At 43.8% G+C, this 27,286-nt stretch overlaps 1 protein-coding gene across 3 annotated transcripts in view; it reads left to right on the top strand.

The window, feature by feature from the left end:
* Positions 1-8,208, top strand: part of KDM7A (lysine demethylase 7A) — a 67,071-nt gene extending 58,863 nt beyond the window's left edge. For all 3 annotated transcript variants that reach the window (XM_065681041.1, XM_065681035.1, XM_065681025.1), the window contains exon 20: positions 456-8,208. In XM_065681041.1, coding sequence (XP_065537113.1) covers positions 456-550 — 95 coding nt within the window. In that variant the 3' untranslated portion in view covers positions 551-8,208. The remainder of the gene's footprint in view (positions 1-455) is intronic.
* The last annotated feature ends 19,078 nt before the right edge of the window (positions 8,209-27,286 follow it).

Genomic DNA, 27,286 nt, shown 5'->3' with positions numbered 1-27,286 from the left:
AACTGTACTTTGAAACACTGGCCTCAGATTTGTTTATAGAAGTTTAAAAGATCTGACACTTCAAAAATAGTCTGATCTTCCTATTTAGTTTTGTCCTGTGTGGATCGGTTTAAACCATGACAAGTTTTTAGTTTCTAGATTAATTATAATAATTTACTTTAAGGGAATAACTTCAGCAAAAATCAGGAAGATTCGTTTAGGTTCTTCCCTACCACATCTACTGCCCTTCCCTAGACTGGAAACGTTCATGAATAATATAAACACATTGTGATAATTTAAGTTTAGGTAGAGTTTAAGAAAGACAGTTCCTGTTTTTTTTACATTTCCGAATCCCTGTTTGTTTGCTCCTGGAAATTTTGTCTGTTTCAGCTTGAAAGCTGGGTTTCATCTTTGTTCTAAGATGGTAAAAATTTGTTCTGAAATTCCTGATTGAAGTACTTGATTTCCTTTTTCAGGCAAACGTCCAAAGAAAGGAATGGCAACTGCTAAACAGCGCCTTGGGAAGATCTTGAAGCTGAACCGGAATGGCCATGCACGCTTCTTTGTTTAATGTAGCTGCTACTTCTACTACTGCTGTCTTTCCTTCACAGACCAGTATTGAGGTTAACAGAGCCTGGAGCTGCTGTTAGTCCTCTGCTTGAAGCAGACTTGCATGTACCATATAAAACACTGCCTGACGAACAAAAATAAGAAAGGAAAAAAAGCAAAACACACACACACAAAAAAAAAAACAACCAACCCAATGCTGCATTTTCACTGTGCCACACCTGCTCAGCAATAACCATACGGGAATGGGGAAATCTTCAGAGAGACATGGACTGTGAGAAATAGTCTCTCATCAGGGCTTGAATATCATTTGTTGCTGGTAGTTTCTGATCTATTAATGAGGGGAAGATGATGAAGGTGGTTTATCAATAATTTATTTCTGATAGATTTTTGACAACTTTTAAATTCATTTAAGAAACTATTTATTTGGAAGACTTTTTTTGTGGGGTTGTTAATTTAGATTTAAGAATGTGAAAGTTTTTAATTGTTTTGATAATGTATGTTTGGTGCAGTGGAGAGCCACATTAATTGTGATTAGTCTGGACTCCTAAATTTGATATTCAGGTTGTAGTCTTAAATAGGGATGAGATTCATTATTAATTATTTTTAAATTAAGGCATATGGAATCTTTTTTTTTCCTGCTTTTTGTAAGCTATTGGCTGGGCTTCTGTTGACTTGCAAGTTGCATATTCTCTGCCAGCTTGATTATTTTTTGACCTGTCCTCTTTAATACAGATTTATTTATTTGATGGACTAGAAGAGACTCCTAATGACAGAAGAATCTTCTTCTGTCAGTCCAGTAGCTAACTTGTGTTAAACTGCACCCCTTTCCTCCAAATTGGAGTGCATACTTCTCCTCCTGATGATCTGTCTGTGATGATGGTCTTCTGTAAAAAGGCTCCCTGAAATTGTATTTGTACAGGTTATTTAGGAGTTGGTACAAAGGAGGAAAAACTGACACATCTTTTTGGAGGAGTGGGAGCTCAGCTAAGATAAATGTTTCTTCTGAACAATTACTCTGAAATAACTCATAAGATACACATTGCAGTCTTAAGATTTGGCTTATTACTTAATGTAGCATGGAAGAAGCATTAAAATATTGTACTTTAAACACATTTTACTGAAGAGTCAGGAAGGCAGGAAATGTGTTCCTTTCAAAGCTGGGTGAGACAGCCTGTCTAAAGTCTTAACTGGTGCATATATGAGCATTAAGTAGCTTACTGGTATCAGAATGATCATTTGTGTCAGGCTTCATACAGAGCTGATAGCAAATGCCAATTCTGAATTATTGTACATAATTTTGATTTTAAATTTGTATTTTTCTGTAATATAAAATTAAATATTTAACTTTTGGGGGATGGGGATGAAGACGGAACGGGGAATACTTTTACTTGATTCTGGATATAGGGCATTTGTGGGGTCCAGCCAAAATGTAAAGATTAATGTGCTAGTAACAACAATATTGTTGGTTGGAGTTTTTTTGCTTGCCAGGAGTAAAAATACTCAGGCATAGCTATCAAAGTAATTGAATTGATTAACTTTTCTTACCAGTTTTTCCTTCCTCCATATTCTATGCTGGAATAGTTTTCTCTTCTTGTAATTTAAAAACAAATTCAGTTGGACTTTCCTGAAATATTTGTGCAGTTTTTAATCTAGGCTAGATTATGAATGCTTTTACAAATATATGGAAATAGTTTTAATGTCAGGTGGTTTTGTTGCAGGGCCACTGAGCTATGTTTCTAAATTGAGAAACATCAAAACATAATGCAACTGCAAATAAGTCAGGTAGCTTTCATGGCTTTACTTCCTCTGGAGCATTGCTCTGACTTTGTAGTTCTGCGTGTGTATGTATGGGTGAATTTTTTTAACCTTGTTTTGTTTGCAGATTATCGGCTCACAAAAGCATGTTTTCAGGTTTGGGTTTGATTGGTTTGTGGGTTGGTTTTGTTTTGTTTTGGTTTTTTTTTCTTAATTTAATGCAAGCTCTCAGCCTTCTTTAGCCTATGGGGAACAGAGGTAGCAAAGGATTTCTAAAAAGTAGAAGATAAGCTAAGAGGTACTCTACAGGGGCTGAAAGTGACTGTTAAGTACTTGCTGTTCTCAGGTGCTGTTTTCCAGATGGAAATAGATAAAAGAGAATATTTTAACTATCTGCTAGTATGTTCTCACCAAAGCAAGTCAAAGAAATAAACTGTGTATATACCCTCTGTGCTTAAGCTTGAGCAAATGGATTAATGCCTGCCAGGCTTTGGGAACTGTTTTAGCTTTAGCATATTGAACCAAACTGTTTCGTTCTTGCTGGCTGTATAATTTTTCAGAATAGAAAATTCCAGATTAAGGCAGCAATCAGATTCAGAGCAGAATGAAGAATGAGCTTTCTCTCTTTCAAGGCAGATTTTTGAGAACACTTAACTGAAATAGAAGTATGCCAGAATAGAATCTGGAGCAAGGAATTTTGAAATATGGAGTATGCTTTCTTGTACATGTGACTGGCTTATACAGCATCTCTTCTCTAAGCATCCACATTATTTATCTGTATCTTACTTATTGGAACACAGATGTGGCTGGACCCATGTATATTATTTCTTCTTGGGTTTATTCTTTCTTTACTTTCTACCGTTTTGTGGTTTTTTTTTTGTTCTTTTTTTTTTCCAAAGTGGCTCTCCACTGTCATCAGTTTATGTAATAGCCTCTTCACAGGCTGTCAACAGGCAGAGGTTCATTCCCATTTTCTTCAGATATCAATGCTTCCAGTAGAAGTTAATTCTGATGTCCCACCTCAGAACAAGTAATTTAAAGGAAATTGCCATGATAAGCAGTATTAAAAAAGAAAAAAAAAAAAAAAAAGAAAAAAGGGGGGAGGAATAAAAAGAAAAAAAAGTGGGGGTAGGAGACAGGGGGAAGTCTCCTGATAGCTCATGAAGAGGATGTGGTGACCTCACTCGTTTTGTGTACTTGTATGTAGGGATATCTTTATTGTGTTCTAGATGAAAACACTACTGCACCAATCTTTCTGTAGATGGACTGAACCTTGTGTTGTTGTAGTGGAGAGAAAAAGCCCTATTTTTTAACTTGCTGTCTCACTTGGGGTGGAAGAGGGAGGGAGTAGGGAACACTGACTGGACAACCAAGACAATTAAGCCTGCTATGGTAACTCATTTGCAAGGATAATCTTTTTTGAAAGTCAGAGAACTTGGATTTGGCATAAAACTTAGTATCTTTTCTTACTTTCTAGACAGAACAGTTGGACATGAAATATCGTGGAAGTTTTCCCATTCTCTTAAGTTCTCAAGTTCCTGCAATTGGAGAAAAAAAACCAAAATAGAATCAGGAAAATGGAAAGACCACCTAGAAAAAAACTGTATCAAAGACTCTTCCAGCAACTTTCCTTTTCTTCTCTTACTATACTTGCTAATAAACCCTGGCTACAAGGTAGCCTTTGTTGACCTCTGAGGTAGATTACCTATGCAACCTGTAATACTCCACATGAATCCATTCTTAAAGACAATTTTGAAAGGGTTAGATGTTAAAGAGTTTAAATTATTGCTTTCTGATCACATGAGAGATTTGGGGCCTTTCTTTTTTTGGTAGTTGAAGTGCTTGTGTTACCTTTAGTAGACATGGAAGAGAGCACAGTGTCATGATCACATTTTAGAAGCTTCAGCTTTCCCTAGGCTTTGCTATATGGCATAAGCTACCTTCATTCACAAGGCCATTAAGTTGTAAATGTTGAAGGTTTTTGCAGGGTTTCAAGAGTTGGAGCTGATGTGAACCTTGCTTTAGTAATTGTGGACACTAAGAGAACCGAAGCTAGAACAACTTGCTACTACAAGCCTATAACTAGTACCCTGTTTAGGCTCCACATGCCCACCTATCCCTTCACACCCCAACCATGACCCCCAAGTCTAGTGTCTTTCCAGAGCTTCATTCACGTGATACTTCCAGACCATTAAAAGCTGTTTGTAGCTCTGAGGTTGAGCAAGCCCAGAGCTATTCTTTTACAGAAGAAATGTAAATGGAACCAAGGGCCTTACTGTTTGTGGTTAAACAGGATTAAAAGCTGCAACATCCATTTTTCCAAAAAGAAAAAAAAATATACCCCAACAAAAAACACCCTAGTAACCCTCTTTGTGGGAGAGTATGAGTGAGAAATCGTGCAGTGGATGGGAAATATAAGTAGCACTGATAAGGAAATGCATGTTCTTCATAGGCTGCATTTCTGTTTGGAAAAAAAGACTTTTTCTACTTTTAATATAAATTAAGCCATAAAAGTTTCATGCTGTGGGAAGGGAATGAAAGGGATCACTTTAAGAGATTATATTGATATGTATTGTCACTTCTGCTGGGAAATGTCTATTGCTGCCAATGCTTTGGTGAATCTTATTTTTGTTTGTTTGTTTAAAAAAAGAAACCCATGGAATTTGAAAAAAAAAAAAAGGGGGGGGGAGGGGCTAGTTCTTGGCTATATTACTAGTTTTGTAGTGAGGTTTTGCTGGCCCATTTGTCTTTTCCTCTCCTTTTTCTACTCTTGTAGCCTAACTTCTATCTTTCCTTCTAACGTCTCTGAAAATACTAGCTTGTCTGTCACTAGGGGTCGGTGTATGTGTGTCTTCCTTTTTACAGAAACGCACTACTGTGTTAAGTATTTGGCTGGGAAATGGGATGCTGCAGCTTTAAGAGCATTTTTTTTCAATTCATAACAGTATTTCCCATCCTCTTTTGCCTGCAGGCAGGGAAAGTGTATGTACAGTATTTATTTTGTTTCGATTTTACTTTAAATTTGTAAGTTTCTATAAGTAGTTCACATTGATTATTCTAGAGGAGGACAAGTGGCTTTGTTTAAATTTGTATTTGATATTCATAGTTTCCACTTTCTGTACTTTAAAATACTGAAATTAAAAAATTGTATTGCTTATGTTTTGATTTTAGCACTCTAAAGTGTTTAATTTCTTCAGGCTTCTGCTCATTTGCTTCAGTGTAAATACAGAAAACTGTACAGAATATCTTGAAGAACGCTTTTCTAGGTGCAACCTCTGTGCCCTTTACTTGTCGCATTTTAAAGAAGAAGTTTTCTGGAGAAATGTGAGAGGGAATATTCTGATACTGTTGTTTGGATTTTTTTAAATTATTTTTTCAAAGTGCAAATCTCATTTTGATGCAAGTATATTATGTGGCAACTAAATGCATTTTGTGAAGATGTGTATATTCTTTTTGAATCCTAATATAAAAGGGAGGTGGAAGTGTTTGTTATCTGTCGTATTAGCAGATCTAGAACTGTAACAAGGGTGTTAAATTGTATTACCATGTTCTTGCTCTTGGCTTTTGTTTAGGTTTTTCTCATGCTACTGATGACTGACTCATCGTTTGATGTGTGCAGTTACTTTACATGTGTACAGTTTCTGGAAGAAGAGATTTCTTTCACACTTCCATGTACTTTGTCATACTTGCTTTTATCCTGGGTTACTTCTCTGCTGATATCTTCCAGCACATGTCATCTGCTAGTTTACAGTTGTCAGTGCTCCCTGTTTCGGCTGCATATGGCCAACACACAGTACTGTTTGCATGTGGGTACTGTCCTTAGGGGTAATGGAAGCATGATTGTGTTGCACTCCAACTTTGTGCAATGCATTTTCTTCTGCAAACAGTGCTTCATGCTACTGAACTGCTTTGGTGTTGTGATGGGCAGATGCTTAGATTCCAGTGCTGGTCATTTTATGAGCGCCTTAGATAAATAATGCAGCAATTGCATTGGAAGAACCAGGTGGCAGAAAGTGTTTGATTTGAGCACCCTTAGCGGCTGCTCAGGTTTACTTCTTAGCCTGGCTTTTAGCTTACATAGAACATATGGTTGACTGTAATGACTAGGAAATCTTTTCATGGACCAGAACTTCATTGTGCCAGGTGCTTTACACACAAAGAACAAGAATGCTGACCTCATCAAACTGCTTAAGCATAAAATTAAAATAGTCTAAAAACACCCAACAGTCTGAAACCACAGAACTTACAAACTAGTAGGTTCTGTGGCCTGAAGTTTAAAACACAGTGGTGGTGTAGATTTTGGGGGCTGAAACTTCTGTGCTGTTTCAAAAAGAAATTTCATTTGAATGGAATAAGAAATTGTGAGGAAAAATTACGGTGTAAGTGCAGAGGATGAAGTTTAAATATTTGTATGTCCAGAAAGGAGTTCCTGCTGTATTTTGACATGCCTTTGCATCTTTTCAAGTAATGTGTTAAAACTGATTTTGAATTTGGTTAGCCAAAGATTTGCCAAAGATCTGAAAGACCTGTTTGTCTGCCAGAGCAACCACCCATTTTGAGAAAGTCTTGATCACTGTTTGAGAGCAATGCCGTAACCTATGCATTTCCATCAGGCACTCGTCTGGATTTGATACACTGAACTCACTGCTCATGATAATGCTTTGGTCTTAAAGTGATAGACTTAAGAGAGTGCCTCACTGGGCCACAAATACAAGTTTCATACCCATATGAAAACCTGTGTAAGCACCTTTACTATTTGTCCTTTTGTTTTTGCCAGCTACATCCACAGCTTTTCTCTGTGACTGCTGTGTGGTGGGTAACAGGTAGGATAATCCACTGGTAAATATGTGAAATGTCTCAAAGTGCTGCTTTAAATGCTGCTGGGTAGCCTTCAGCACCTGGAGCTGTATTTCCTTTAGAAGTCAAGAGTTTCTGGTTTTCTTCCTTTCTGTTTGGGGAGAGTGGGGGAATACTAACCTGGGTTATTCTTCCCTAATGGACAGATGGATTTTAAAGGGTTCAAGGCTACCAAATACAGCAAAAGAATTATATTTCCAAAGTCAGGGAGTGTGCAAGATGCCCTTCTTGGTATCTGAAGACTTAACGTTGGTTTTGGTTTTCTTTTCTTTTTAATGGATAGTATTCTACTGTGTTTGAGGTAGAGTACCCCTTGTAAAGTGCCTACGAACTTGGTTTTGTGTACATTTCGTGAAGTTCAGCTGTTTCTCCATAGGGCTTGTCATGACCTGCTTATGTTGTGAAGCTGTTGTGGTGGCTCTTTAGTTAACACATTCAGCCAAACCTTTTCTTGTCTGCTTTGTTTAGATACAACTTTGGATTGATGGTGGAAACCTCAGTAGTAGAATGAATATGATAAAGTGAAACATGCTGAGTGTTGGTTTCTGTAGGAACATTTTTTTCATTGTGTAGAAGTACTTTTCCTGGGAGCCCTTGAAATTACGTTTTTACTGCTGGTAAGTAATGTCAGTTGTCTCAAGCCAAAAGTTAATGAGAACTGAAGCTGTAAAACCAGAATGTTGTTACTCTGATACAACCAGGGATTTTAAATGCCTTTGTTTCTACAGAGGTCAATGACTGAAGTTTTTACCTGTGAAAGAAATAGCTGATGATCAAGACAATAAATACAAGTCTGTCGTTGCCAGAGCTCGTACTATTCTACCAAGCAGCCGGCTAATAGGACAGTTTGCTTTGTCTAGACCAAGGTCTGATTTCTCTGAAGCCAATTACATTCAGTCTTTAGAATAAGTGCTGCAAGTTTTGAAGAATTGTGTTTGGCTTAATAGAACTATTTCTCTGTACTGCTCCTGCTGTATTTGCTTTGGTCTTGGAAAAAGTACTCTTCTTTGGAACATATAAGTCAACTAAAAACCAGTATGCAAAGAGTCTGCTTGTTTGTGATGCTTTGCCCCAAAGCTTGTTTCTCATAAGAAAAGTTTTATTTGCCTCAAGGAGTGTGAGTAAAGTTTCCACTTGGGTTTATCTGGAAGAAACATTTGCCAGTGAATCATACACTCTGGTGGTAAGTCATAAAGGTGCAAGTTGGCTTTCTGTTCTGCTAAAACTAAAAGCCAACAAAACTTGAGAAACTGCTACTCTGGTCTCCTGCAATAGGATCTGGGCTGTGGAAATGTGGTTCAAATAGGCAGCTTTCTTTCAGGCTAGTATTAATTTGAAAAAGATACTATGTCATGTGCTTTATTAAGTTGTTGATTTCTAATTTCAGAGGTTTTCTTTTTTACAAAAGATCTTTGAATGGAGCCATTACAGGTATGGCCCAGTAAGGATTTTCCTGTGCTTGACCCGCACTCATAGGAATTATTTTGAATTCCATCATGTGATGGTTGCTGAAAAGAGCTCTTCTCATGTGCTTAAAGTGTTTTTCCCCAAGAGGCAGCTGACCTCTATGTTCCCAAAGAGTTGCACCTCTTAAAAAAGGAGAGCATTCAGAGAGCGTATTTACCATGCCAACTGCCCTAAAAGTGGTGCCGGAACAGGGTGGCTCAGATTGAGGTTAGCATTGTGAGAAACCCTTTTGCTTCTAAGTGCATCCATATTCAGCCCAAGTCCACTGGGAGCGGGGAGAAGGGAAGACTGTGGGCTATGCAGCGCGTTCCCGCAAGATGAGTTGATCATATTCCGGACATTGCTGGACAGCTGTGCGTGTCATAAAACTAAGCACCACAAATGATGCTGAATTGCTGTAGTCTTGGGTGGGAGACCAAGCATTAAATGGGACGTGGCATCTGCAGCAGCCCAGAGAAAAGGTGTTAGTCAGATGCTTTGTGAAAACCCACTCTATAACATACGTCTTTTGTGGCCACATGAAATTATTCTAGGCACTGGTTCTGCTGATCCATTTTGTTCAATATTAATAGGATTTCACTTGAAGGTGGAGTTCGGTTTGTACTTTCTGTACAGAGATTTCATGTTCTACATCCCACAGTTACCCTGTGAGTGAGGTTTGTAAGGAGAAGTGATAGGCATTAGACCAACTGACATATTTGGAGAGTGGGAAATGAGTGTAATGCTTAACTCTTGTGGGTTAGATGAGAGATGTTTTCTCTCCACACAAACCTTGCCTTGCTTCTGCAGTCCCAATACAGGGCCACTGCTCTGAGCTGATGGCTTACAGGCTGTTTTCAGTCATGTTGCCATTAGTAACTTTCGTATTTTAAAGTGCATTTTAAATAGCACTTCACTGTAGTAACTGAGGAGGAAAAATGTCATTTGGGTAGATTGAATCCCTAATAGCGATACTGTCTAAGAGGAGATGTCAGCTACCAAACTCCAGTAATACTAGTATTTTTGTCACAACTATGATTAAAGGAATGTCTTCACTAGTCCTTTTACTACACGTTAATTGGCAACAAAACAGCGCTGTTAACACTCTTAAAATACTATAAATTTGTTTCCACTTGGTTTGGACATTGGGAGAGTTCTGAGTATTTTCTGCACTGATACTAACTCACTATCTTTTACAGTTCAGGGCTTGAAGGAAAAATATTAGTACTATTTTGTGCCAGACTGTTCTGGTTCAGTGAAAATGACTTTAGAAGACTGGGAACACCACAAAAAGAAATCCCTAATCTGTTAAACATTCTGTAGAGCCTGTAGCTCCAGTCATTAGCTGGAGTTATGCTAATGACTGTAACTCCAGTCATTAGCTGAAGCACTAAGGCACAGGTTATATATAATTTGAGATCTTCAAGATGCTGTGTTGACTAATCAGATCAAAATACACATAGTGTTAGAGAACAGAAGGGAAATAGTGTACAAAATGAGGTAATTTTTCTTAATTGGCTGCAGAAAGCTAGGTTTTTCACTGTTTCACCTGCATACGCTAAATGGGGTTAATACCTGAAATACTGAAGACTGTCAGGAGATAGAAATGCCTGCAAATAATAGGGCTAAAATGGGGATGATCTCTAGTTAGAAGCACCACAGTTTTCTTCTTCTAGGGAAGAATCTGCTTAGATTTGCACACCTTGGCAACAATCCTACCCTTAATTTCTAACCAGCTTAGTGGCTGAATGTGCATACACTGATTTTAATGGGGTCTAAATGCCTCAGCAGATGTAATGATGTGCCTTTATATATATAGCTGTGCTTCTAAGGGTTTTTGCTTTTTTTTGGGGCTCCTTGGTCAAGACTTCTGATGATTCAGAACTCCCAATGTTCTCCTGGAAAAAAGTCTTCGTGCTTCCCAGTCCAGCCTGCTGTGGGAAGGAGGCAGGGTCAGCCTCTGCTGCCTGGGAGCTGCTTTCTCCCAGGCAGGAATTCAGTGAAAAGGATGGCTTTGGATTGTGCTCCTATATCTTGAACCTTTGTTTTGCTAATGTGATGAGAGCCTCTGGGTGTACTGCTGAGAGAAGGAGCAGCAAAGGTCAGAGTAACTGGTCAGTCAGCAGAGGAACATGTGCCCTTTAGGAGACTGAAGCAGCAGTCTGCGGACAATCACCCAGGCACCTGCAACAGGCAGAAGGGATTTCTCCAGTCAGCAACTCCTTCATGTGCCAGTTCCTGTGGGGCTGTGCTTTTCACCTCTTTCTTCATGTATTCAAACCCTGGCAGCCTGTGTGGTGAAGAGCATGGGAGTTGATGGAACACTAAAAGATGGGCATCGCTGCCTTCCCCTGTGTGTGGGGACAAGCAGTAGCCACAATTAAGATCTGACCTTCATAAAGAAAGGTTCCCACATGAAGCCATGGCCCACTGGAGACTGCTTCTAGGTGAAGGGTTATTCTGTGCTTTCCTGGATTGGTGGCCATATCTGTGTGAAAACAGGGCAGAAAATAATACGGAGGTGTATCCAGGCTTATGCCTGGAACGGTGAGAACTTCCTTAGGAAAGTCCAATCCCTGTGAGTAGGTTCAGTTTGAGTATTTTGGAAGTAGTATTTAAATCTTACTTTCCCAAATCAGTCTTTCACTTACACTGCTGCCGTAATACAAAGTGAGCCTTTCCATATTGCAGTTTTGGAAAAGATTTTTCTAAACCATTGCCATTTTGCTATGTGTTGTTCCTGAGTTGTTACTTGGAATGGAATTGAGTGGAATGTAGTTCCAATGTTCAGTACTTTATTCACTTAATGATGTAGCAGCTTAGCCTGCAAAGCCATGTTAACATTGCAGCACTGAATCACCTGTGTTTTGGTCACTGTAATAACAGGACAGAACGAGGTTAAACAGGCACACTTCCTTTTCTGTAAAAAACATCTGAACTATGTGGCTTCTTTGGATCTCTCTCTTTGAACTTCTTTGTCAGCTGCCAGGAAGATTAGACTATAATGGAGCCAGATTCTGGCTGGTTTTGCAGAGAATCTGAGCTGGAGGGTATTTAGTGACTCTTTACTATTTTTATTATAACTTTAGTCCATTTCACAACTCCTGTGTTTAAGTTTCTGTTCTGTGGCAGCCAAGTTTGATGCAAGTTAAAAAATAGCAAGTCTGCAAAATCATAAATGGGATTATTCCTATAGATTTTTAGATTTTCTTAGCTGAAGGTTACAAACTTACTGGGCATTTTAGGGAGCTGTATTGATTTCTGTTTTTTCTCCACTTTTTTCGCTATGCTTTGCAGCGTTTCATTCAATTTCAAACACTGCAGCATTGGCGTATTTAGTCTTTTTCACTGGTGTCTTAGCTTACGTGTGAGAATTACATCTCTGGCCTTTCATTTTGTCATTCTTCAAGTTCCCCAAATCTGTGAGGGCATTTCTGGCTGTAAGTGTTGCTAGCTGTGTTTTCCTGTCTCCTCAAATGGTGCTGATATCTTAAGGTGCTAATTAATGATGCACTGTAAGCCCAAGGGTTGCCATACCTGTGAATAGCTGATAAAATTCAACAGCCAAAGGGCTTTCGAATCAACACCATCAAGTTCATCATCAGTAACATCAGTAGCTGGGGAATTAAAAGGTGTAACAGTAAAATTTAGAAAAGTAAGCTTTTCCGTTTGGAGATGTTATGGTAAAGGGCATGCAGATCACTTTCAGATGTAGGAACCTGCGTCACTATTAGTTTGTATGGTATCTTAGAAGTGTGCGGAAGCAAAGGCAGGGATTCGTGTGGATCTGTATGCAGCTCATTTAATCCATGCTTCTCCCACAAGTGGGGATTGACTGCTGAGGCACATACTGTCTACACAAGAATGTAATCTGACACAGAGCCAGGCTGTGCCTCTGACCTCTGGTGTAATTCACTTCTAGGTGACAGTACCTGAGCAAACTAAGTTTTGTAAGCCCATGGTCCGCACTTCTTGTGCTGAATAAGAGACAGTGGTCATATAGAAGCAGCAAAGGAACTAAAGGTAGAGATGCTGAAGATAGTGGGGGAAAATGGACCCCCTGCAGTTTTGTAAATCAGCTTTTATACAATTCTACACCAACTCATCAGAAAGCTATCCGGACAAAATGTTTCCAAAATGAACTTTTCCAATGGAAGATGCTGGGCTTAATACTTTTGACACCAGGTGTTTTGGCAATGTACTGAAAATGGGCAGGATTAACAAAGACTTCTGCTAGCCCACCCCGAAGAAAGTTTCTGATGCTCTCTTCTGAAAATTTCCAAGTACATCAAATCGGGTTTTGTCAGCAGGGCTTTGAACAGAGGCATATCCGACACCTAGATTTTGTTTCTACCACCTGGCTGGCAGAGTGCAAATTCATATAAATGAATGCGTTTATCTACATATTCAGGTATTGAAGTAAATTCATGTTATAAAGAGATCAGAAGATACCCTGCAACGCCCTGATACCAAGTGCTAATAGCCAGCTGAGAGGGGAGCAGGGACCACTACTAGTGACAGTATTTGCAAGAGCTGTTGTAGTGTTTCCACCCTTTGTTTTGCTTGTTCTTTGTAGTGTAACCTCTCTGGGACAGCAGCTAGATGCTTGTGCAGTGCCTGACAAACTGATTTGGTTAATGCTTTAAAGTCAGGATTATTTATGTAATTTAGCTTCCTGTAATATTTTTAGCTATGCTGTTTGAATGGAATAGAATTTCCTGTTCTGTCCATTGCATCCCAGTCTCAGAAAATGGGAATTCCTCTTTTCCCTCTTTCTGCCTTGCAGACTCGGCATGGAGAAGGCAGTCTTCAACAGACACAAATAGTTAGCAAGGATGTATTTCTTTGGCTGTGGGTCATAGAAAAGCATGGTAAGTGCAGCAAACAAAATTACTTCTTCCGCTAGAAAGAAAACATGAAAATCTAGATTTTTATGGGGGGGGGGGGGAAGAAAAAGTGAGGGGTAAGGATGTGCTCATTCCCTTTAGCCACATCTGCAAGCAGCGGGGAATGAAATCCTTTACATCACAGTCAGAATATATGGTTTGTTTTCCGTTTCCATTTCAAAACATGTTTCTAGAGTATAGAAGAGAGCGATGTTCGAAAGCCTGCTTTCAGTTTGAAGTTCTGAACACAGGTTAATGCAATATTGATGACCACCAGGAGGAGCTCATGACACAGCCTGCAGCGTTCGCGGCCTGCCTCGAAGCTTGTCTGCATTTCACCAAAGAAGAAACTTCAGGTCAAAGCCCGGCGCGGGCACCCATCCCTTTAAAGCTGTCGGTGCTACCGTTTGATATAGGAGTGCACGCAGTAAAACTACCTCTGGAAAAGGCAGAGTGACCCAACGTGCCATGGGCAGATGCTGCGAGGTTAGAGGATATGATGATCTGTCATGCTGCATATGCCCTAGTTTGCACGGGGAATCACAGCCTCAAACTTCACTTCTGAAATCTGTTTTTTTCCCCTTGGTAAAGTAAGCTGAGGTGGCATAAAGACCAGCTGGCAGCCAGAAGGGGGGAGCATTCACAGGGTACAGCTCTTTATAGGCGGGTCAGTAAATCTGCTCTGCTTGCTAATGTGAATGCTCCCAGCTATCCGAGGGCAGTAGAACAAATTTGTAAGTAAAAGGCTGGTAGTTCTTATTGCAGAAGAACTGCTTCATTCCCGAAAACACAGGTCTTCACCTTGCAGCTGCTGTTCCCTCTGCTCAGGACAAAGTGGGACAGAGCTAGCGGCAGTGAAATAGCAGAGGAAATGGTTTTAACCACTTTCTGCAGAAGTGCCGGATGAGTGAGAAGGACCCACTGCCTGTCACATCTGTTCTGTTGTCCGGTTCTTGTTCTCATTTTAAAGTGCAGTATTAAACATTGCCTTAAGATTAACCGGTTCCCATTTCACTGAGGCAAGGGACTAATCTCTGTAACCCTGTGACTGTGGGCACCTTTCTTTTTGCCAAAATAGATGAATACTGAACAGAGTCTTTTTATCACGGACATGTTCTTATCAGACCATCTCCCTTTATATTCCTTCCTTCCCCAGCCATTGTGCAGACAGACATCCTGCCCAAGGCATCAATATTGACAATCTGCTGCTTCTTCTATGGAGTCTCTGGATTATTGCCAATGGCCCCTTGAGGTGGTCCCAGATGCGATTGCTTTTTCTATGCTACCCTGAAAATATCCGGTGAAAACAAAGGGCTGCACTCACCACAGTTATGGCTTTGGAGGCCAGCACTTCCTCTGCAGTCAGGGATGTACAGTGGGAGATGTTAGTCATGATGTACCCCAGAGAAACCATGACTAAAATGGCAGGGTCACAGTCAAAGGGATATTCCTACAATAGAATAAAGCCCGTCTTTTTATTGCATCTCTCAGCTGCTCCTCAAGTTTACCTTCAGTTCCCATGAACCCAGGAGATGTGTATGGGATATCTTTTCCACAGCATTCTTCTGCGGGGGAAATGCAGATTCCTTGCACCTAGGTTGCATGTGAAAGGAGGTTAGGTTTTGATACTGCTTTTCTTCAAGGGGAGGAGGGGGAAATGCAAACAATTCTATTTTTATTTCAAAGTAACTTGGACTTAAACAGCAAAACAACCAATGCCTTAAAATAAAACCAAAATGGTTTTTGCGTGACTCAATAGCTGTTCTGGGGGAAGGCTGGGGGAGAGAGGAGGGAAGTGGAAATACCAGCTTGTGACAGATTCTGTGGCTTGGATTTGTGGGGGTTCTGTGTTACTTGGAAGGCTTGGTAGTTTTGCATAGTCCTATTGGGAAACCAACATTGTAGTCCTGACTCTTACTGTATGCAGTTGAAGATACCCAGGAGGAATCATGGGGATGAAGGTAGAGCGAGCGCACCTTGCTGCTGGGTTTCCTTGTAGTGTCTTGTAAGCTTTCTCTTTTTTCTTGTTGCTTAGATCTTCCCTGCTTTGATGTAAGTTGCCTAATGCCAGAGTTCCTGTAGCCTAAGAGTGCACTTGTCTCTGTACGTGTTTGTGCATGCAGTAAACATTCACAAGGGGTTTAGCTCCATCAAGTTTTAGGCATTCCCTCACTGAGGGAGAACAGGTGAAAATCCAGTGTGATCCTTTGTGTGAGCCTGTGCTTATTGGTTAAAGGCTCTATTTCAGTGGCACAGCAAATGTCTCTTTATTTGGATCGACTTGCAATCTGTCTGCCATTAAAATGAAGGGATTGGAGGAAAGTGAAAAGAAGAGATGGATCCAGTGAAAGCTACACAGATCGTGCCTCAACCACTCCATAAAGCCACTTGTTCAGTTGCGCTGAGGAGTTGTTACCATTGAAGGCACCTTTTTGCTACTTTATCTACTATTCAACTTGGGAAAAGCCTCTGCTCTGCAACTTGTTTTCCCAATAGAAGGTGAGAAAGATGAAGTTATACTTGTCCCTTGGAGTTTGCAGTGTCTTTTGGAAGAATGTTTGTATAGAATCTGGAACGAATACCGCTTTTCAGAACTGCAGCTGGTTAGGTTGTTCTCCCCTCTGTCTCCTCCCCAGTCAGCAGAGAGATTCAGCCTTCAGCCATCCTTAGGGCCATGCAGGGAGTTTATGCCATGCTGGGGATATGTGTGGGCATGTTGAATACGGCCTTTGTGTTTATTTCCAGAAACAGAGGTGTACCTCTGTGGCATCTGTTCTGTTAAATATTGACTTTCTTTTAGCGGTGTAAGGAACCTCCCTGGAAAAAAAAAACAGCTCACAGGGATTTTCATGGTATTTCTGTGGCTGGAACACAAAACTTTAGGGTTGGCTTTTTTTAGTTTGTTTGTTTATTTTAAGTAAACTGGGGCAAAGATGTCTTTTGAAGTGTCTCTTCATACAGGGCAGGAACATTGCTTTGACAAAGTATGAGGCATACAAAGGACTGAGTAGCATGCAAGACACAAAGCAGAGTACCTTAGTGATGGTGATCTGAGATCCATTTTAAAGGGTGTCTGCTTTTTCATTGTTGCTCTTCAGAAATACCCTGACTTTGCAGACTTAAAGACAGGCTTTTCTTAACAGTATGTGCAATGTCAGTACCGGCAAGAAATGTATTGCCATCTGGTAGCAAATGTCCTGAAATAAAAGGCCAGAGGTGGCTTGTAAAGAGTCAGTGAGCTTGAGTCCAAAGCACGATGAAACGTCCATAGGAGAGGAAAACACAAGAACTGAATATGATGATATCACCTGAGAAACTGGTGATAACACCAGAATGGATACGCAGCCAAGAAGGATGCGAGCAAATTCATGTGTTTTTGCAACCACAGTGGTAACAGAAAACTGGTCTACAATGCTTCCATATGGCAGGGTCTTGACTTTTTGTGTCAGACGGAAGACTGCCTAGCCTGGTGTTTTGAGTTGCATGTTGTAAAATGCTGTTAGGTAAACCCTGTGGCTGTCCACCTACATACTATGTGAGCCTATAGCAAATCCCCTGAGGAGGCATCTTCATTTGAAGTCATTTACTGCTGAGAATGTCCCATAATAACTGGTGATCTTTCAGTGAACCACTTTCACTGGTGTGAGGTGTTGGGTTCTGATCTACAGGCTGGGTCTGTGTAGCTGTTAAGTGTGCGTAGGTTCTTACTGGTTTAAACAAGACGGGAAAACAACTGGAACCGATTACAGAGATTTTCTATGTAAAGTAGAAAAAGTCATACTGATAATTTTGGCAAATTTAAGTAATTAGACTGTAAGAAGGACAAAAATAGGGGTATTTGTTAGTTAAGTGATTTACAGAAACTTCCTTTCCAATAGCAGGGAGAACATTTCAAGCAGGTATTGCAGTGCCACAGCAGAGCATATACATTTTATAAATCAAGAGGCAGAGTATCTTGTCTTTAGACTTCTGCCCGCAGGTGGCTGATGCCTGCTGGTGGTAATATGGTCTATGTGCTGGTGCTTTGCTGTTTGCTGTTTCCAGAGTAAAAGTAGGCTCTGGTGACTTTTCTGGCTGTGACCTAAGTTTGTGTGCATGTGGAGGAGAGCTCATGGCAGCTGAAGGGAAGGCTGGCACTTGAAGGGCTGACCCATCACTTGGTGAATTCCTCTTTAGCCAGGCTCCTCTCATCAGCTCGTCTTCTCCATGCAGGTCCCAGGTGTGGGATTGTTGCTGGCTGCATGAGGGGTAGCAGTACACGTTAACTCGGAGAGATGGGTCAGGGGTCTGGCAGTCCGCAGCTTCTGGGTGCAAGTATGTGTGTGTGTGTGACTTTGTGGAAGAAGAACAAGCCTTTGCATCTTGTTCTAACCAAATATTACAAGGGGCGCTTTGCGTCTCTGTGCTCTTCCTCCCTGCAAGTGGTAAGAGAGAGGACATCTCCCCATGCACATTAGCAATGATTGTATCTTCATAGAGCTGAACTCTGTGTGGGCCATCAGGTGCACTGTGCCCACAGGGCTACTGATTATGCTGAATTTGGCTTTGTTCTTTTGTTTGGGAGACTTTGATACTAAAGGCAAGTATCAGTCTGATGACTTTGAGAACTATAATGTCATTATCACATAGAAAAGCAAACAAATGGGCCCCCTCTGCTCATTTATTCCTGAGTACTTCTGCAAAAACCTCAATGAGAAAACCAAGCATGAGGCTGCAAGATGTGGCTCTTGCCCCATCTTTCATACACTTGCGTTGCCCAAACCAAAGCAAAGGAGAGATGTGCTATTGCCTAGTGTCTCAGAAGTAATTCTGTGCTAAAAACTCCAAAAGCAGCTGACTGCAGAGCAGGGCCCTCTGCCTCCATCCCCAGGTCCTAGCTTGGCAACCCGTTAGTTGGCTGTGGTTGTTTCATTTCTAGGAAAGAGGCTGATGCTGTTGACCCTAAGCTGTTATTTGCCTAATGAAATACAGGGAACTGAGGGGTGAGAGCTAGATGTGAGGATCTCCAGCTAGCTGTCTTTCCTCCCTCTCTTTCCCTGGAAGAGTTTTGCAAGAATGCCTCAGCACTGCCAGAACACCAGTCCTGATGGCTGGTAGCAACATCCCCGCTCCAAGTGTGTCGAATCCTGAAATGCTCTGCACCGCTGTCTGCAGCCCTTACTGACTGAAACTGCGCAGCTGGAGCCTTTCTGCCTGGCAGAGGAGCTATGCTCTTAACAATCCAGGGTCCCTGATAGCAAGATAATGTTTTGCCACATGCCCTCAGCCATCCTTTAGTGGTCTTAAGCAGCCTCTCATGTCAGGGGCACTGCCTATGGTGCTGAGCGTGGCTGTCACCTTGGCTTTGTGGCCCAAGCAAAGCATCCCGCCCATTTTGACAGGCTGGGGCAACACAGAGCGTTGACTTTCAATAGGCACAAGGAAGGTCTGGCCCTACTGATGTCCTGCCTGCCTTCTGCTGCCTTCTCCTGACCTCAAACTGTGCTGCCAGGCCAGGTAGGCTTTGCCAGACCTGCCTGCTTCAGCACCTATTGCTGCTGAAGGCAGAGGGAGGCAGGTCATGTATCAAGCAGATTTCTGGGTAGCATGGGGTCTTTTTCAGTCAGAAAGCCCAAATGAATTTGCAGATCACAAAGAAAACACCGTCTGCCTCATTACTGAGCTGCAATCTGTTCCTTCTCTACCCCCAAGTTATATTCCTCACCAGGGATTTATTGTTCCTTTTCAAGCTGATGTTTTAATCTCCCATTCCCAGTCTTTTGTGACTCTCATTTCCCTTTCCAGAGCTGCTGCTCTTAATTTTGCCTCTTCTGCCCTTACCAGCTGAAGTGAGACACTTCGATGGAGTTGCAGTTGCTGGAAGAAAGGAGATGCCCTGTAAACACTGCAATGAAAATGCTCACACAGGGTTGCACAGGTCCTGCCCTTTCCACAGTGCTTCTGTGCCTCTGGGTTTCCAGGTGACATGAAAACAGGGGAGGGGGCGTTGTGTCTGTGCTTGCCTTGAGATCTGGGCAAGACAACACACATCAAAAAGAAATAAACAAGGAGAATGTGTATTTGCACTGCTGTTGATGCACAGATCTTGGTCAAGGTCCCTGCTGCCTGCACGCTCAACAGGTTCTTGCTCTGAAGAACCTACAGCAAAGCAGGAAGAAAATGACCTGTCTGCTTGCTTTGCAGAGATAAATGGTTGCAGCTGAAACCAAAAGCTTTGGTGACAAGGCCATCTTTCCCTACAGGCAGAAGCTGTCTGGGAGAAAGGACTGTGGCATACTGTATTTGAAGAGCTCCTGGAAAAGCCTGACAATTACATACTGTGGGACGTGTACCCTTTTACCAATAACCTAAATAGTTATGCCTAAGAAGGCCAGTGACATGGTACGGCAGGGACATAGTGTTTGCGCTCAAATGCCAAACCTACAGCCTGCCCTCTGTGCTCCGATGTCCTTAGCATGTGCTGTACAGCAAGCCCTTTCCCTTCCAGATAGGGATGTGTTTGCTGTGGTTTGTCTCTGGTGCCTATTTGTCAGCTTTTCCCGCTGAGGGTTCACAAGCCTTCAGTGATGCCATCAGCTGGAATGGAGCAGCTGCTGGGAGCCTGCACCTTCCCAAGCTTGTCCATGTTGGCTCGGCGGCTGCGATGGCGTGTGCCATGCGTCGTGCAGCTGCAGGGCTCTGTGCCAGCTGTGAGGCCTCTGCCTGTGCCACAAAATGCCCAATTCAGCAGCAAGATCCCCGAGCTGCCTCCAAGCCCTCCTGCAAAAACCATCAGGCATCCCGCTTGGGTGGGAGCATCCAGTGCCAGATGTGCCTGCCAGCTTCCCTGTCTGCTGCTTGGCGTGCTGCTCCCCATGGACGGGCAGCCTCCAAAGCCTTCAGCTTTGAGCATCCTGGGCTCCTTTCTGCTTGACAGCATGAGCAAAGTGCAAAGCTTTACGCTGTTCTTTCCTTCCTTACCCTGAAGGTCTAACCCGAAGCCTGCTGAAACCTGCAGAAAGACTTGCATTCTTTCCTGTGTCTTGGGACTGAAACTGCTGCTTACTTCTCCATCAGCTGCACATCTGTGGTGTTCTGCTAGTGTCTTTTAAAATTAGATTTCCTAGGGTAAACCAAAAAGAATATAGGGGAGGAGTGTGTGTGTGGGGAAAAACCCCACAACAACCTTTTTCTTTCATCTAAAACAGCAAGAGTTGGCTGAGGGGAGGGATAGTTGCAGGAGCTGCCTGAATGCAGTGGGCTGCTGTCCTCTACCTGCTGATGAGCAGCCACATGTTAAGTAGAACCAGTTAAATACATCTGGGATAAACTCTTAATACTGCTCCTATTGTCTTTTCTGTTGATATACAGGATAGCAGTATGCAAGGTCCTGCATCCGCGCTGGGGCAATCCCAAGCACAAATACAGGCTGGGCAGAGACTGGATCCAGAGGATTCCTGTGGAGAAGGACTTGGGGGTGTTGGTCAATGAGAAGCTCAGCATGATCCTGTGGTGTGCTCTCGCAGCCAGAAAGCCAACTGTGTCCTGGCCTGCATCAAAGGGAGCGTGTCCAGCAGGTCGCTCCACACTTGGGAGGCCCCACCTGCAGTCCTGTGTTCGCGCCTGCGGCACCCGATGTAAGATGTCTGTTGGCTCGAGCAAGTTCAGAGGCCACTAAGCTGACCTGAGGGCTGGAGCAACTCTCCTACAGAGATGGGCTGAGAGAGCTGGGCTTGTTCAGCTTGGAGAAGAGAAGGCTGCATGGAGACCTTAGAGCAGCTTCCAGTACCTAAAGGGGGGCTTACAAGAAATCTGGAGATGGGCTTTTTACAGAGCCACGTAGTGACAGGACATGGGGAAATGGCTTTAGGCTGAAAAGAGGGGAGATTTAGATCTGATACTGGACTGGGAAGCAGTTCTTCCCTGTGAGGGTGGTGAGGCACTGGCATAGGTTGCCCTGAGAAGCTGTGGCTGCCCCATCCCTGGCAGTGTTCAAGGCCAGGCTGGATGGGGCTTGGAGCAACCTGGCCTAGTGGAAGGTGTCCCTGCCCATGGCAAGGGGTGGAACTCAGTGAGCTTTAAGGTCCCTTCCAACCCAAACCATTCTATGATATGTTTCATCTTCTTTCTAAATATGCTTCATGGATGTACAGCAAGAGGCCAGATGCATTTTCTGTAGCTGCACAGCCACACAATGGATAGCTCATAGTCTGGGGCTGAATGGCACATTCTGTTTGATTGGAATGGAAACTTTCCCAGCTTTTCACACCAAACTTGTGGTAGGATGCCTGGCAGGTGGTGGCCAAAGTGACACCAAGAAAGGAGAGGGTGTTTGACAACCTTGGTCATGATGGGTGAGTTCAGTGAGCAACACTGGCCATCACCTCCCTCCTTGTTTGTCCCTGTGCATCTCCAGGGCTCAGCACTGATGGGCCAGGTAAGCTGTGAGCACGGACCATGCCTTGGTGGTAAGTGTCTGGCTGGGACTGGCAGCTTGTGCTGGTGAGATCTAGTGCTTGTGGTGGCACAGAGGTCCAGTTCTGAACAGAGCTGAGGAGTATTCCTGACATCTAGCTCACGGAATCATAAGATCACAGAACCAGTTAGCTCATCCCAGCAGACCATGCTTCAGTCCCAAGCTTTGACAAGCACAGAAGCCCAGACTGTGGCAGAGGCCTTGTGTCCTGGAAAGCCCATCTTTGCACGAGATGGGAGGCCTGCAGGGTTCACTGGCACTGTGACAGCGAACAAGGCTTGGCGTTGGCCGTGCAGTTGCTCCCTTTGGAAGTGTTTTTCCGTGTCTGGAAGCAGTGCCCCAGCTGGTGCAGATCGTGCTGGTCCCAGTGACATGTGGAGACTGTTACACACAGATCGAGCACAGCATGCCAGCTTCTTTTCTGTCTCCTTAGCTGTTTTACAATGACTTCCCAATTCAATTGTTAACGTTTTTTCATAACTATATTGGAGCAGCTGCATCAGTCTGGAATTCGTACACACGTCCCAGATTTTGCAATGTTCTCACTCACGTGGGGCACCTCTCACAAACTGTTTCCCCCATGGAGAGAATCCTTGAAGCCAGCCAGCATTGCTGATGGTACTGCAGCCCCTGCCGGAGTGATGATCTTCCTCAGGTAACCAGCTCCTCCTCCAGCCTCTGCTGCGTGAGCGGTACTTGCCCTGCACAGCCTCCTCATTTTCTTTGTCCTTTGTGGCAAGTCTGGGGCCAGAAACAAACATAGGTTTGAATTGCTGGTGCCTGTCCAGCAAGTACCTTCAAGACAGGGCTGCGTGGAGAGGATGGGGGCTTGGGATATTCTGGCCAGCATCGTTTAAAGAACCCAGGAGGGGATCTGAGTTCAGGTCTTTCATGCTCAGGATGGTGGCTTCTTGGTGTTGGCCACAGTGACTTCAAATCCCAGTGTCTCACATAGCCATGACCTCATCCTGCAGTGGCAGGTCCTCCTTTTCTCTCTCCATGTGTGTGCTGTGTCCCTGCCGAGCCACAGCGACAAGGGAAAAAACCACATGGTGTTTTTGAGCAAGTGGCAGCAGAGCCTTGCTGGGCTGCCCCTGCGCAAAGGAAACCTCCCTCTGCGACACCCTGCAGCGCTCAGATTTGCCTCAGAAGCAGGAGACGCAGTGACCTCTATTTCAACATGAATAATCACAATTGTAGTTCCTGCCCCTCCAGTGATGCAGGTCTTTATTAGACCTGACTGGGGTCTGTAACCTCGGCTGGCTGCAGGTTCTCCCAGCTGCCGGCGTGCTGAGTGAAGTGATGTTCGTATTTCCTTCTGTTCGTGCTAGCTTTACCTGCCATGAATGATGCAATCATGTGGACCAGAAGAGACCGCAGAGAGGTTCAAAGTTCAAGATGGGAAAAGGAGGGAGGGGGAGAAATGAAAGAAAAAAACAAACTGAAAAAACAAGCCCAAACCTGAGTTTCTGAGGCTGGAGGTCATTTGGGTGTGGGGCTGAGGGGGCACCACAGACATGCTGGAGCCATCAGGATGGAGGGGAATATCCGTGTGGTGCCTTTCAGTGGTCAGTAGCTATCTGTGCTTAAGGCATTGCAGCCCACAGCTGTGCTGAGTCCACTTTCTTCAGGGAAACCTGAAGTGAAATGAGCCTTGGGGCTGGTGGAGCCCCAGTTGCTGGAGCGGGAGGGGTGGCGAGGACCATCCCCAAGGACAAGTACAAGCTTATCTGTGCAGGGAGACATGAGGCGGGTCTCAGGAGTGGTAGATGACATGGCTGTGGATTGGGACGTTCAGGGGAGAAGCTTCTGGAACAGGTTACCAGGAGAGGTCAGGGACTCTGGCCTTGAAGTGTCTTAAGACGTGGGTAGGCGAAGCCATGGCTGACCTGAGCTAGTGTTGGCAACAGTCCTGTTTGTTGTGGGAGGCAGGCCCAGAGGCACGCAGAAGTGCTTCCCAGCAGATATCTCGATGACTGCACTTGCATTAAGATAAACATGCCCTTGTGTTGACTTAACCTTCCCGGTGAGCGTGTTGATCTGGTTTTGTTGACATGCTTGTTCCTAGAATCTGATTCTCACTAAAAACAGGAGGTGGCTGGGTATGTTACCTGAAAAAACATGCGAGTTGTGGTTTTGGTTAGTTTCTGATGCCACCATTCAGATTCTGGGTGAGCTGGCAGTGGCTGCACACTCATCCTTGTGATGACATGATGCCAAATGCCGCCCCACAGCAAGCTCTATAGGGGCAGTTATCGGGATAAGTCTCCTCCTTGTTTAGGATCAGGAGCCTAATGGCCTTTCAGCGTGCTTTTCTGCTATACCTTTGCACTTGAGCTTCTCCTGGAGCTGGTGAGGGCTCGGGGGTTCCAGTGCCAGATGTTCATTCCCTCACCCCTTCTGAGCCATGGGATGTAAGAATGTGTTCGTGCTTTGCCACAGGCACAAAGCAGCACCTCTGAGGGCTTTGTGTGCACAGCGGGAGATACTCCTTTCAGACCAGGGGTTAAACCTGCCTCCAAGCTTCTCCCAGCATGGAACACGCTCTGCTCTGATAAGGGCACCCTTAACTAAGCCTTTTCCCACTCCTGTGCCCCGCAAAGGCTCCTGTCTGGCGGCTGCCAGCACAGCCCATACCTACGCATGGGGTAGAGCAAGACCATGTATGTGTGGCGGGGCTGAGCGTAGTCCTGTTTTCCTTCTGGCTGGAGGGTTTGCCATCTCTCTACAAGGTTCTGCTCCCCATGCATTGTCTTATGGGGGATGAGGTAGTGGTTTTGGTCACAGAAAACCCTCCTCGTCCCCCTTCCTTCCACCAGAGTCGTGGGGAACAGTGAGCAGTCAATCTGAAACATTGCGTACTAAAATATGAATCCCCACGGCCTAAGAAACTCTGGGTAGGAGCCAGGAGGAGTTAACAAGGAAATGTGTTCCCTCCAGCATAACTGCATGTTTGGCTTGTGTTTTAATAAATGAGTAACAGCTGAGCAGAGGGGCCCAAAGGAGAGAGCCCCCCAACCCTGAGGCAGGCTAGAGGCAAAGCTCAGGCCCTGTGCAAGTCAGGTATGGGGTGGGTGACTTAGCACAGAACACCGAGGATTAGCTACGGGGCAGGCAGGGAGCAGCAGTCGGAGAGAGCGGCTAATGCAGAAATGAAGGCTTGTTGGCTTTGCATGGTGCAAGACAGGAAGGGAAGGAGCAAAGCCAGGCTCTGTGGTCGAGGGAGCTGAGGGGAGCTGTAGGCCTGGGGTGGTAAATCAGCAGAACAGCAGTGACGCTAAGGGGGAAATCAGTGTAATATATGAGGCAATATGGAAATAGGGGGTTTATGACTGCAGTTGGCTCCGAAAGGTTTCAGTTCCAGGTGGGTAAAGCAGGGGTATATCAGGAACCCCACCGGATGGGGCCCAACATCTGGTAACAGCAGCAGCAGAGGAGGGCTTCCTCTGCACCGAGAACTGCCCCCATGGCAGGATAAACCAGCTTGCATTCATGGGGAATTTCCTCTTTGTGAGGAAAGCTGGCGATGAGCATGGCCATTTGGGCATTTCCCCCATTCAGGACGTGTGAGTTATTCTCGAAGACCATTTTAGGGAAAGCTTTGGGATCAGTCTGCCACACAAAAGGCCTGGGCGGCTCTGGATGATGGTGCAGTTGGCCTACCACTGATGGGAATGTTGGTGTCGGTAAAGCCTCCCGCTGTAGCAGCTCCTCACCCCAGCAGCCCCAGGGATGGCTTCCCCAGCAAGCAGCCTGAAACTGTTAAGCTTGTTCTTGGTAGACCACCAAGCAGTGCCTAGGAAGCAATATTGTTTGTAGCTCTCAGCCAGGGCAAGAGGTAAACCCAGGGACCTGGTTCATGGAGGACTTTCTGCTGCACATGCGAGGGCTGTCGGGTGTTTGCACTGCCCAGCTCCACATCAAAAGCACGTTAACCCTCAGACCACAGGGCTGTTTCAGTGTGACAAACTGCTGGGAGGAGGGGGGATGTTGCTGTATTACAGGATTATTGTTATTATTTTTTTATTTGAAATGGTTAAGAAGAATTCTCATGTGGGGAAATTTTGGCTGTACTCTGCTACAGCATTAGGCTTCTCTGTTGGGTTTCTTCTGCTAGGGACGTTTAGATTTATTTTTGTTTGTGTTCTGTCTTACGCAGCTAAGAAAACAGTTTCAAATAGGACAAATTGTCTTGTTCCAGGGAGGAGGTCTGGTCTGGAGAGTGAAAACAGCTTTTCTACTTGGAGAGCCATCCACAAAAGAGCAAAGCTCTAAGGACAGTTCCCTATGCTGTGCCCCACAAGAGGTCTTACAGAGCCAAGGCGTTGGCCTAAGAAGCCCTTCTGTGTGAGACAGTCTCCTTGTTAAGTGACTTTTTCCCCCCACCCTAAGATTTATGTGCCCCAGTGCCTGTCCTATGGGTGCTTCTTCTTTGGGTCCAACGGGCAGAGAGGCAAGTGCCTGGGGTATTCCCTTCTCCTGCTTGTAAGAAAGGGAAATCATGTTAGCTCCTTTCATAGGGTGCTGGTGCACTTTTCTGATAGTCTTTAATAGCTGGTGCTATAGAAGAGTTGAATCTGCCTTAATCAGGTGTGTGTGTCTCCCATATTTGGGTTTTGCAACATGAAAGTAAGATGCTCATGAAAAAGCCAATATTCCTGCACAGCATTTGTAGAAAATGAGTTTTGGATGCAAATAAGTGTGAGTTTCTTGTGGCAGTTGGAGAGTGAGTTGACATCATATAATCTGTACATCTTGTGAAAGTGAATCAGTGCTACGATTGTTAAACCTCTCCACTTGTAGTGCCTGCTTTGGCAGAGTGGTGATAGAAAAGAATTTGTAAACTCGGTGTAGGAGCTGTGAAAGCAACAGCAATTTTGCTGCTTGTAAACCAAGGCTCAGTTTAGTCTAATTCCTAGCCAAAGAACCAAAGAGTGGATTCAACACTCTTTAGTTTTTCAATTAAAAGGTCACCATCACATCATCAAGAGGTCCAGGCTCTTCACATCATCAGTCTGTTTTCCAGAAAAAGTGACTCTTGTCCAAAGGACAGCTGGAAATGCTTAAATGAAACGATAAGTGGTGTGACCTGAGCCAAGAACCATTTTACTGTCAGGGCTTAAAAGTATTTTCATTAAGAAAGAAACATTAGGAAATGGCAGTCTTTAGACAGACAACTCGTGAGACTAAATTTGTGAAACTGTACAAAGAGGACTGGACGGAAATGATTCTTACATTCACACCTAAGGCAATCACCCTGGATTTATTACTGCAGCTGGGGCTGCAAGCCTGACTCTGATTTATTAACCACTGTCCCTCTCAGTTCCTTAATGGGAGT

Source organism: Lathamus discolor, chromosome 1, assembly GCF_037157495.1.
Source record: "Lathamus discolor isolate bLatDis1 chromosome 1, bLatDis1.hap1, whole genome shotgun sequence".
NCBI lineage: Eukaryota > Metazoa > Chordata > Aves > Psittaciformes > Psittacidae > Lathamus > Lathamus discolor.
The sequence above is the reverse complement of the archived record's forward strand: the minus strand, read 5'-3'. Positions and strand labels throughout refer to the sequence as shown.